Source organism: Cololabis saira, chromosome 2, assembly GCF_033807715.1.
Source record: "Cololabis saira isolate AMF1-May2022 chromosome 2, fColSai1.1, whole genome shotgun sequence".
In the NCBI taxonomy this organism is placed as follows: Eukaryota; Metazoa; Chordata; class Actinopteri; order Beloniformes; family Belonidae; genus Cololabis; species Cololabis saira.
Window position 1 is genome coordinate 5,024,069 of NC_084588.1, and position 13,007 is coordinate 5,037,075.

At 39.9% G+C, this 13,007-nt stretch overlaps 1 protein-coding gene across 3 annotated transcripts in view; it reads left to right on the top strand.

Annotated features, from left to right (window-relative positions):
- zdhhc1 (zinc finger DHHC-type containing 1) overlaps positions 1-13,007 on the top strand; it is a 42,700-nt gene continuing 29,693 nt past the window's right edge. For 2 of the 3 annotated variants that reach the window (XM_061736530.1, XM_061736550.1), the window contains exons 1-4: positions 1-399; positions 9,315-9,541; positions 10,552-10,727; positions 12,828-12,929. In XM_061736530.1, coding sequence (XP_061592514.1) covers positions 9,323-9,541; positions 10,552-10,727; positions 12,828-12,929 — 497 coding nt within the window. In that variant the 5' untranslated portion in view covers positions 1-399; positions 9,315-9,322. The remainder of the gene's footprint in view (positions 400-9,314; positions 9,542-10,551; positions 10,728-12,827; positions 12,930-13,007) is intronic. The other variant, XM_061736540.1, reaches the window with a different exon arrangement.

Here is a 13,007-nt window from a genome sequence, read left to right on the forward strand (position 1 = left end):
ACTGCTGGGGGACGATGGGGCTCGGACGGGGCTAAGGGCTAACGGGTTAACTGCGGAGCATTTAAGGAATTTTCAACGCTTAAAGTCATTCCACGCGTTGGGAATCAAGCAGCCGGGGTCGGTGCGGGCTCTCTCTGTCCGCCCCTCCACGGTCGCCGCCGCCGGGGCCTCCTGTCATCCGCGGCTCGGTGCTAACCTACGAGCTAACCGGGATGGACGCCAGGTAGCGGTCGGATCGGGACGGCGTGGCCGGGGTCGAGGTTCTCTGCAGCGGACAGCGGGGCTACTCCACGGCGCGGCTCTGGCCTGCACTCCGGGGGTCCGGGGGAGGATGAGGAGCCGAGGGCTGGACCGGACCACGACCACCGCACTGACCTGACCAGGTGACCAGGTGACCAGGTGAGCTGCTCTAGGACCAGGTGCTTTACACAGCTGAGCAGAAACCCTGCTCAGACTAAAGTTTGTTCATAGGAAGGGAAAAATCAGTACCCCTAGTAGCACCCTTTCATGTAATAATTTCCTGAAGATGTAATAAAATTTGCACTTAACTTAACTGCAAATGTAATAAAACCCAATAATGTAATAAAATATCCTGACTGATATTGTAATAACATTTTTACTGATAATGTAATACCTTAACATTATTGGGAATTTATTACATTTTCAGGTGGGTCTTTTTTTTTTCTTCCAAAACTGATAATGTAATATTTGACAAATAATGTAATATATATGTTCATTTTCAGTCCAGAGTTCTACATTTTGTGTTTTAAGAATCTAAGAATGTTATATAGCCTATACTGGATTTGAAACACCAGAATGACTATTGGGTTAAATTTTGAGTACCATTTAATACATTCCCAATAATGTAATTAGGTATTACATTATCGGTAAAAATGTTATTACAATATCCGTCAGGGTATTTTATTACATTATTGGTGAAGTTATAACATTTTCAGGCGTTATTACATTTTCAGGTAATTATTACAGGTGCTGCTAATCATCAGCCTTTGATTAACTGATCATTAACAGGTGTGCATACCTCCTTGTAGCACCCTATAATGTAATAACACCTGAAAATGTAATAAAATTTGCACTTAACTCAATCGAAAATGTAATAACTTCCCCAATAATGTAATAAAATATCCTGACTGACGGATATTGTAGTAACATTTTTACCAATAACCTTATTATGTTATTGGTAATTACATGGTACTCAAAGTTTGCAATTTAACCCAATAGTCATTCTGGTGTTTCAAATCCAGTGTATAACATTCTTAGGCCACGTTTAGACATAGTTGGGTATTTACAAAAACAGATACCCGGTATTTCCCTCTCTAGTTTTGAAAAACACCATCATTCACACGAACCTGCATAAATAGATGTTAAGGTGCTATGAGCAGCCAAACCTTCAGGGGGCAGTGTAACGAGAAGATAAAGTCATGCTAGCCAATCAGAATCCTGGAAAAAAACATCAACAAATGACACGAGTAACTTCCAGTTACTTCTAAGATGGAACGAGAGTTTTTTGTTTGGAATGACGTGGAATGATGTGGAAGCGGGGCCTTAGATTCTTAAAACACAAAATGTAGAACTTATCAGTTTTGGGTAAAAAAAGACCCACCTGAAAATGTAATAAATTCTATCTATTAATATGGTAACGGTTTGAGAAAAGCAATTGTTACTGCATATCAATCTTGAAAGGATTATAAAACCATTTCTAAACAGCATTTCATCAGAAACACCTCATAGACACTGTCAAACATGGTGGTGGGAGGCTGGGAAAGAAGCAAAACACCTTCATAAAAACCCCAAAATGGTACAAATGTAAGCAGACTGCTTTTATGTCGATGTAGAAATGGGTGCAACCAATGATTACTGTGCTTGTTGACTATCTGTCAAATATTTAGTGACTATTCATATTTATCTTTGTGAGGCTGTGTGAAATTGACATCATGGGTAAATATCACTGTCTCTATCTTAGCTGATTTTTAAACCAGTATTGAAAAGTGGTTTAATCAGCAGCTGAAAGTTAGCTGGATTTCAGTTACTGCTCCCAAAAAGCCAAATCAACCACTAGTGGTAGCTGTTTCTGCATGTTAGCACAACACAAGCAGGCAGTTATGTTGCATATGGAAAATTACAGATTTATAGGCCATTACTTATTCATCAGGATTGGTTAAAGGTGACCTATTAGGCATTTAATGTCCATTTTAAACAGGCTTAAAAACAAGCTTTTGATTGTTTTTTCTAAATAAATTAGAAATTCAGCCTCTGGGCCATGTCTTTATTTTTACCGTTTCTAACCTCATTCTCTATGAGGGATTCTGAGTGGGCGGGGGCTATGATAATGAGTCACTGTGCTGATTGGCTGCCTGAATGACACGTAGCGGGGGAGGACACAAAGCCTCACTCTGGGCAGAAGAGCAGCCGGCTGCGTACACTATTAAGGCTGAATTCGTTTGATTTAACACGGAACCATAATTCTTTAAACCGTGTCCCATGCGATGCGAGCGAGCGTCAGCGACAAAATCAATTCCATTGCTTTATTTTCTATTGGACTGTCCTAACTGGATGCTGCGCCGTTTTGAGCTGAACATTTGTCGGACGCCCTGCTTCTATTTTCTTCCTGTCGCTCGCGTTGAAAGCCGGTTGAAAGCGCTGTAGGAAACAGTCATGGATGAGGAACGGCTGATCCAGTTAGTTGAAATGAGAAGTTATCTCTATGATTCCTCCTCATTTCACTACAAAATCTCAATAAAGTGGCAGCTGCTGGAGGGAGATGGACAGAGAGCGTCCGATGTCACGCAGTGCTACGATAGTCGGACGCTCACATGCAGTTACATGGTTTTATAGTTGTGGGCGTGGTTTGCATTTTGGTTACGTAACGAAAATGCGCCGAATCTGAACGGCTCGTAGAAGTCACATGACACCCGACGGCTCAACCGGCCGGCTGTACAGACACTGCAGAATTTGGTTGCTTTCCTCCTTCTCTGAGTTGGCAGCCTGAGGGGAGACCACTTTATATATGTTAAAGCAAGAAAAAAAGTGTTTTTTCATAATAGGTCCCCTTTAAGTCCAAGAAATTTGGGCAAAAGGTGGCTCAGGCAGAGAAACCAGTGCTTAGCCAACACATACAGCTGGGGTGGGGTGCTGTTGACCTCCACTAGGGATGTTGGCAGACGGTGGTAAGAATACTTCAAGGTTCTTCTCAATCTCACCAACACGTCTTTTACAGCAGTGGCCCACTGTGGACTCACAGTGGGCCCACTCATAACCGGGGCTGAGGTGGTTCGAAAGCTCCACAGTGGCATCACTTGAGGATTGGGGGAAGTCTCCCCCAAGTTCCTCAGATTTGGATAACCATGGGGCTGTCATGGTTGGTAGGCCTCTGCACCGCTGTGTGGACCTTGGGCCAGTCCGATGTATTCTTAAAAATAAAAAAAATGACTGCTGGTGGCACCCAGGCCTTTTCCTGGTCCAGCTTGGTGAGAACCGGGTCTCCAGGTCGTAGTGGCAATTTCATAAAGTTTATTTATATAGCACAATTCAACACAAGGTAATTCAAAGTGCTTTACATCAACATTAAAAGCGGCAAGACACAATTAAACAGTAAATAAAGAAATAAAATGAAATAAAATTATGAGAAAAGAAGGTTTATTAGCATTATTACTGTTTCTATCGATAATCTCTGAAAAATGCGATTGCCTTGCATTCTTCTGTTTCTGGTTATAATTGCAAAGACTCTCTTTATAAATGTTGTAATATATCTGAAGTTTGTTTTTGCGCTGCTACACAGTGTCTCACACGTACAAGTTTTCCTCCACATGAAGTGCGGACTCTCACTGGCAGTTTAAGAGCAATCTCTGCGCCAGATTCAGCCCCTATAAAGTTGAAAATCAATAAAGCTCATTCTGAAAGCTGCTGCCAACACATTGCAATATATGCAGAATTTAACACATAGACTGCCATTTGGAGGGAAATTATATTCTTTTATCCACACAGCACACAATCCTTTTTTTTTTTTTTTTTTAATCACTCATACAAAGACAAAGAATCACCCAAAGGTTCGTTTAAAGACACAACCGTTGGTCTAAAGCCCACAAGTCCCGGACTAGGTTTCTAGCAGCTACCTGAAAGCTGCTCTTCCACCAGTCACAGGTGGGCGACTGAAACCCCCGTCAGTCCTGCCAGTATGGATTTCCAAGGATTAGCCCGTGCTAATCAAACAACTTCTGAAATACCCCAGCCATCTGCTGGGTTGAAGCAGGAAGGAAGCTCAAACAAGTTCTAAAATAATGCATGTACAACATTTTAAGCACAAAATACACAACGACCGAAGATATTCAACACAAAAACTGCACAAAAATGCTTAGCTCTTTACACAGTAAGTGTAACAACCCCATAAGCACTAAAACCTCAGTTTGAAGTCTCAAAAACCCAGTTTAAACAGCTCCACAGTCTCTTCACTCGACTCTTTAAACCAAGGGTCACCAAACTTTTTCAAAACCAAGGGCAACTTCCTGGGTGCTGATTAAGGCAAAGGGCTACCAGTTTGATACACACTTTTGAAATAGCCAATTTGCTTAATTAAGCTTTCATTATGCTATCATTATGATTAATGATATTTAGCTACTGTATGTGAAGACACTGATCATGTTAATGGTTTCTCAAGAAAATATCAACAATCATAATCAATAATAATCATGATGGAGCTGGAGCAGCAGAGCACTGGAGCACAGGGAATGGATGGAGTTGAGTTCCCCTTTGTGCTTGACAGCAACCAGATTGGTGAGTCTACTTCTGCTGGAAAGCACCACTCATTGGAAATGTGTGCGGAGACTGTACCTGGAAGTACTGTAAGTAGTGCAAAGGCTTTGAATGAAACTGTCTCACATGGACCTAAGGGAAAAAGCAAGGTGCTCACAGCTAATGTGGGGCCTGCTAACATGCTACAAACAAATTCTGTGAAGAGCTCTAAGACTGTGAATCGTGCTGAGCAAAAGCAAAAAGAACATTTATTCTTTCAAACTGTTAATCACGCTCGAGTGCTATGGGATGCCAAGACAAAGCCAAAGGGTATCTTAGGTGGACAATTAAACATTCGCAGCCTACTTTCCAAAACAGACCAGATTTCTACACTTCTCTTGGACTCAAATTTGGACTATCTCTGCCTAACAGAAACATGGCTTCACAATAACATACCAACTAATATGATAGATGTTCCTGGATATCAGTGCTTCAGAAAAGACAGACAAGTCGGGAAGGGTGGAGGTGTACTTATATTTATTAAGGATACATTTAAAGGCCATATAGTGGATTTGAATACCTCTCTTGAATGTTTAGCGTTGAATGTGATTTTATCTCCTAAAATGAATTTTAATGTTGTGGTTTTGTATAATCCACCTTCCCATCAGGTTTCCTTTTATGATGAATTGTGTACTGTAGTGAAACAACTTGACTCTTACAGTGAAACATTGTGGTATGGTGACTTCAATATTAACTGGTCTGACAAAAAAAGTAAACAAAAATTAAAATCAATCATGACCAAATTTAACTATCAACAAATGATCAAAGGTCCCACTAGGATAACTAGACAGACTAAGACACTTATTGACTTGGCATTTACCAATAAATCAGAACGAATAACAAGAACATATAATCTGTTAACGGGTCTTTCAGACCATAATATGACTTTAACAGTGAGAAAACTGACAAAAAAGCGACTACAATACTTTGGGAGTTCTGAAACTGATAAAAACACAAAGTTCATTATTCCCAAATCTAAAATTGCACAGTTTGAACAAGAATTCAAGACTGTAAATTGGTATGATTACATGACATTGAATGACGTAGATGAATGCTGTAATTATATGACTACAGCGATTACAAAATTAGTTAAGAAATTCACAAAACAAGTGAAATGTAGACAAAAAGAAAATACTCTACCATGGATAAACAATGAAATTAGAAAACTGATGAAGAAGCGTGATTCTGCTCTGAAAACATCATTATGCTCAAAACTAAATACTGACCATTTAATTTACAAAAGTCTAAGAAATAAAGTGGTAACAGAACTACGTAAAGCAAAAGCCACATATTATACTCAACTTATAGACAATGCCAAAGGCAACAACACTTCCCTTTGGAGGCACTTAAACAACTTAACTAACAAATCTAATAATCATAAAGGGATTAAGGAACTAACAATAGATGGTGAGACTATCACCAACAATGCTACCATAGCAAATGAACTTAATTCTTATTTTGTTAAATCAGTAGAAGAATTAACTGCAAAATTTGGGACTTTAAATGATCTAAATTATCCAACAGGAATGACATCCACAGATCCCTTTTATATCAAAGAGGTCAATGTAAAAACAGTTACTGAAGTATTTGGAAAACTGTCCAACTCCAGAACCAATGACATTTATAATATGAGTACTTCTTTTCTTAAAAGATACAGCACTGCATTAATGATACCACTGACTCATCTTATTAATCTCTCCATCAGAACATGTAAATTCCCTTTTGCCTGGAAAAAAGCCATCATTATACCAGTATTTAAAACAGGAAGTAAGGACAGTATGTGTAATTATCGCCCAATTTCTATTTTACCTGTACTGTCTAAGGTACTGGAGAAAATTGTGGCAGGACAACTGATCGAATATCTAGAGGCCAATCAACTCCTCCACCCTCAGCAGTTTGGCTTTAGACCAGGACACTCAACTGAAACGGCCAATTGTTGTTTTATTGAAAATTTAAAACAATCTCTTGATAGAGGCAATATGGTGGGGGCTGTATTTCTGGACCTCAAGAAGGCCTTTGACACGGTCAACCATAGTGTGCTTTTAGCCAAAATGTCATCTTTTAATTTCTCTACCAAGTCAGTACAGTGGTTCTCATCATATCTCCAGAGCAGATCACAATGTGTCAAAATTGACCAAATAAATTCTTCCTTTTTAAATAATAATATGGGTATACCGCAAGGTTCCATACTCGGGCCTTTGCTTTTTAGTTTATTTATTAATGACTTGCCCTTACACTGTCCAGCGGTCACTTGCCAACTTTATGCAGATGATGCAGTCATATATGCAGCCGCCAAGACACCAGAAAAGGCTGCGGATGCTCTGTCTGCATGTATGATTGACGTCCAACTGTGGCTCGTGCAAAATCATCTAATACTGAATCTTCAAAAGACAGTTTCTATGTGTTTCTCACTGAGGAAAACTAATATGCAGGAAAGATTTAAAATCCACTTAAACAATGAAGAAATTAAATCAGTAACAGAACTGAAGTATCTTGGATTAATACTAGATCCTCAACTTAAATTTGATAAACACATAATGAAGATTTCAAATACAATAAAAAGCAACCTCAATTGTTTCAAATTAATTAGGCACTACATTCCAAACCAGGCAGCCCTGCTGTATATGCACGCTATGATCTTTTCTCACATTTCATATTGTGTTACAGTCTGGGCTCAAGCAGTTCCTTCTGCAATAAAGAAAATTGGTACTTTATACAATCAAGCCTTAAAGATTATGGATAAAAAGCAAATTCGCTGGCATCATTGTAACATTTTAAAGAAATATAATCTGTTGAGCTTTGACAGTTTTATTATTTTATGCTTTCTTAAACTATTTTTCAAATGTATTAAAAATTTGGCCCCAGAGCCACTCTCAGTTTTTATTCAGAGACAAAACAGCAGCAGAGTCACCAGGAGCTCTACAAACTGTAACTGTCAAATACCTTACCGCAGAACAACATTCGGACAATCAGCTTTCTCAGTAAAGAGCGGTCATCTCTGGAATGGACTCCCAAATGAAATGAAATTGGTATCAGATAGCAGAATCTTTGCATCCATGGTTAAGAACTGGCTGAAAACACAACAAGATTGTACCCACTTTTGAAATGTTACTGTGTGTGTTGTGATGCGTGTTGAGAGGGAATGAATGAGTGAGGGAGTATGTGTATGATGTGTGGAGATTGTGGGATTATGTGACTGTTTTTGTGATTGTTTTTAAATAGATGTAATTTTATATTTTGTATCATAGGTCCTAGATATTTTTGTATTGTATTTTATTGTTAGAAAAGCCCAACTAGGGACAGGAGTTGCAAATTAGCAATAGCTAGAAACTCTATGTGCAGAACATCAGTTGCTGTCATTGTACTATGTTTAAACTGCATTGTCCCTATCAACTAAACCAATAAATAAATAAAAATAATTAAATTCAATTTTATTTATATAGCGTGTATTACAACAGAAGTTGTCTCTAGGCGCTATCGAGAGACCGAGAGCATGGCGGCCGAGCAAATATTACATAAAAAACGGCAGGTAAAAACTCCCGTTTTGGGAGAAAAACCTTAAGCCAAACAGCGGCAAGAAAAACTCCCCTTTAGGAGGGAAAGAAACGACGAGTGGAACCTGGATCATAAGGGGGGAACCTCCTGCCGGAGGCCAGCTGGGCAAAGCAGGAAAAGAGAAAATCCCATGTTCAACACAGAACTATGGCCCAACAGTCAGGCCCTGTTTACACGTAGCAAAAACGGTGGTGTTTTCATGCGTTTTGGCCGTTCGTTTACACGAAAACGAAGCTCAAAGTCACCAAAAACGACCATTTCTGAAAAATCCGGCCAAAGTGGAAATTTGCAAAAACTCTGTTTTCACGTTTGCTTGTAAACAGAGAGAACACAGACATTTAGGTTTCAGAACGTCACATTATGCAACAGAAACGTCCCCACACTGCAAAAACTCAAAATCTTAACAAGAATATTTGTCTTATTTCTAGTTAAAATGTTTCATTTTTAGTTAAAAAAAATCTCATTACACTTAAAACAAGACTCATCACTGGAGAAAAGTGAAAATTTACTTGAAACAGGTGAAAATTGTCAAATAAGTTATTTATCTGGTGATGACCAGATGTTTAAGTGTAATGAGATTTTTTGACTAAAAATGAGACATTTTAACTAGAAATAAGACAAATATTCCTGGTAAGATTTTGAGTTTTTGCAGTGCAGCGTCATGTGTGCGACCTGTGTTTACAATTTGTTGTTTTAATCTCTAAATGTACTCAGCCATGTTTCTTGGTCGCTGTGACTTGGTCAGTTCCTCATTAGCTGTGAGAAGGTCAGTTCCTCTGTCAGTTTCTTGGTCAGTTCCCTTGGCTGCTATTACTAGGTTGATTTCTTGGTTTCTTTTGGTGGGATAGGTTCTTGTTTGAGGGGTCAATTCTATGTGCAATTTCCGTTCCTTTGGGATATTTTTTTCTTATGTGGGTTCACAAATTGTTGTTCTACTGCTCCTCCTACTTTAGGTTTGAGAATGGACGTGTGCAGCAAGAACCCGAACCGTACAGCTCCTGTGAGCGAGGATGGCCCGGGACAGGGTGACATCCCGCTCTGTTCCCGGACCAACGGCTGGAGCTGGCCCCCCCATCCGTTCCAGCTGCTGGCCTGGATGCTCTACGTCTACTTTGCCGTCACCGGCCTCGGTGTGTTCGTACCGCTGCTGCCAACACATTGGATCCCTGCAGGCTACATTGTATCCTTCCTGTGATTATGTCAAAAGTGTTTTGTTTTCCTTGAAAGTAAAACTTTCATACACATCATTTTAAGACTCGCAGGTGGGGGATTGCTGTGTGATGTTGTAGACTCCAACAGGTCTGACCAGCTGTTTTAAATATGAAGTTTCAGATTTATGCTCTATTCACACTAGACCAGGGGTCAGCAACCCAAAATGTTGAAAGAGCCATATTGGACCAAAAACACAAAAAACAAATATGTCTGGAGCCCCAAAAAATGAAAAGTCTTGTGTAAGCCTTAGAATGAAGACAACACATGCTGTATGTTACAAAAAATGTGCCAATTGGCGTATAGATCGGTCCATTTTGTATATTTATAATATATATAACGTTAATTGTATAAGTTCGGTTTCAATTCCTCTTTGCTGACTGTTCTCGGTCAGTGCAGAGTTATTTACAAAATGGACTGATCAGTATGTCTTTACGTCTATAAACTGTATAGTATTTAAAACAGTACAATTTCATGAAATAAATAACTAAATAAAAATAAATAAATGTTGGATGGGTTATTTACTTTAGCTGCGTTACCGGCGGTGTCCATGGCTGCACCGTTGCCAGCCATCCTGGGCTTCGGCGCATCATTCAGGGTTCGATTGCTTTCCCCTGTGACGTAATTTCAACAGTTTTTCGACTCGTACCCACAAACTAGAATTCGTGTTCATAGTGAAGATTCGTAGTAGAAATTACATTTGTATTCATAAGACTTTGCACTCACAGCTTTTAGATTCATACTCACATAAAAACAATCCTAAGCCTAATGATTTATCAGACTTGTGTGTGACAGCAGAATTTTGGGTACAACTTTTTTATCATTACGAATAAGAATAGTTATAACATGGAAACATCTTTTTGAAAGCTATCTTACTTCATACAGGGATAGCATGTTTTTTTTTTTTTTTTTTAAACATGCACTGTTTATAAAGTGTCACTAAAGACAAAGCTGTGGTTTGAGTCCTGATCTTTGCATCAGTGCACAGGCATCATGTTCGTGTGTCATCTGTGCGTCCACGTCATGGCCGTGTCTGTGGACCCAGCCGACTTCAACGTGAGGATGAAGAGAGACCAGGGTCCGGTCCCCATGTTTGACCGCTCCAAACACGCCCACGTCATCGAGAACTGCCACTGCTACCTGTGCCAGGTGGACGTGTGAGTGACCTGTGCCCTCTGAACAAACCACAAACACCAACGCTGAAACTGCAACACAGTTTCTCATATACTGATCAATATTCTCATGTTCAGCACATAAACTGGACCAACCCTCTGTGCTGTCACCTGCAGCTTTTCAGCCTAGGATTCTCTTATTTGCATTTGTTTTGACGCAGAACCATAACTCAGCCTTTAGTCCAATCAGGTACCGCATGTCTATTTGGTCCAATCCGGCACCGGTCTTTTCCAAAAGAGAAGAAACTACAACTCCCACCCTTCTATCTTGGTCTGTCACATGTCGTTTGTTTCCAAACAAGGAAAGCACCACTCCACCAAGCGCAACTAGAGAAAAAAACTTAGTGGCTACATTTGTGAAATAAAATGCAGATTGCAGGTGTACTAATGAGTGCAGAAAAATGGGAATAATATTCAGACAAGAATATAATATTTGACATGAAATATAAAATCTACTGAGTGATAAAAAGATAACAAACCAAAGAAAGGAGATGGAAAAATGCTGTTTTACAAACCTGATTAACATGATGTTTAAACCACAAATCCTGATCAAAATAACACCAAGGCACTGGAGGCCATCGCAACACCATCTAATCCCTTTTTAAGGTGTTAGGGACCAAAAACAATAACCTCTTTTTGTTATCCATGTTATCCAAAACAACAAACCACATTTACAGTGTAAATATTTCAAGTGTAACTGTTTTTATTTATTGTGTAACAGTATTCTTTGCTGTCGTTATAATTATGTTCAGTGGAACATTTTTCTTCTTTTATTTTACTGTGTTACAATATTGATATCAATACATTTTTCAAAAAAGCCTCTGTGCAAAATGTGTTTATGAACATCTCCCTGTCAATTCAGCACAAAAAGCTGAATAATTTCCTTGAAAGATAGTTAGATTTTTTTTTTTTAAATTATTATCATTATTTTTTTCTTTATGTTTTATTGTGAGAGGATCTCCTGGGGTCTTCAGACTGATGGCAGTTTGCAGGATGAAAGATGAAGTCAACTGAGTCTCAGAAACTAGGTCAGTGGGCTGCAGAGTCCCATGAGGTGACCAGATCCGGGTTACACTGTACAATCACTTGATGTATGAATACCCATAATCCTCTGCTGCTGTTGCTGTGCAGGTGAAGCTACACTGATCTAGACCTGGGTGGACTCCTTTAATCCAACTACAGCTTGGTGTGTAGCACTGTTTACTCACAGCACCAATGTACCTGGTTTAAATCGTGGCAGGGTTCTGCACGTTCTCCTTGTGCTTTCATGATTTTTCTGGGGGTGTTTCCTTCCACAGTCAACCGTTAGGAAATGCAGATATGGAGTGAATATGAAGGTGTATACTTGTCTACACACGACTGTGGGATGGACTGGGGATTCCATTGTTCTACTGGGGGACTTCAACACCAAGACACCGGGGCTGGATGAGATACCCGAGTACCTGAAGTCTCTGGACTCTGGATAGTTGAACCTTGGATTCAGGAGGAACAATGCGGTTTTCGTCCTGGTCGTGGAACACTGGACCAGCTCTATACCCTCCGCAGGGGGCTTGATGGTTTATAAGATTTGCCCAACCAGTCCACATGTGTTTTGTGGATCTGGAGAAGGCATTCAACCATGTCCCTTGTGGTATTCTGTGGGGTCTTTTCCGCAAGTATGGGTTCCAGGGCCCTCTGGTAGGCACTGTTCAGTGTCTGTATGACTGGAGCAGGAGCTTGGTTTGCATTGCAGACAGTAAGTCATATCTGTTCTCAGTGCATGTTGGACTCTGGCAGGGCTGCCATTTGTCACCAGTTCTGTTGGTGCACGTTTCATATGTTGTTTCAGTAGCAACCCTTGAAAGGACAATCTTTGGACAAATTTGATCAAAATGAATGTAAAGTAATATTAATTAGAATTGTAGGTTAATATAAGGTAAGTCAGCCATGCTAAAATGGCTAGCTGTGATGGTGAGGCCATAAAAGAACTCTTCAAACACCTGTGACATCACAGGGTGTGTATCCAGCTCTTGTACAATCTATGTTTGAACAACACAGGAAGTCCTCAGGGAATGTTTAAACTTAGTGTTGTTGTTTTTGTTTCAGAGGACCAAAGTCGAAGCACTGCAGTGCCTGTAACAAGTGTGTGGCCAACTTTGACCATCACTGCCGCTGGCTCAACAACTGTGTGGGCAGCAGGAACTACAAGTGAGTCATCTTCATCTCAGTGTTCTCCAACATACTGTACATACAAATCTGGGATCAAACAGGCAGTGGTTGGTACCA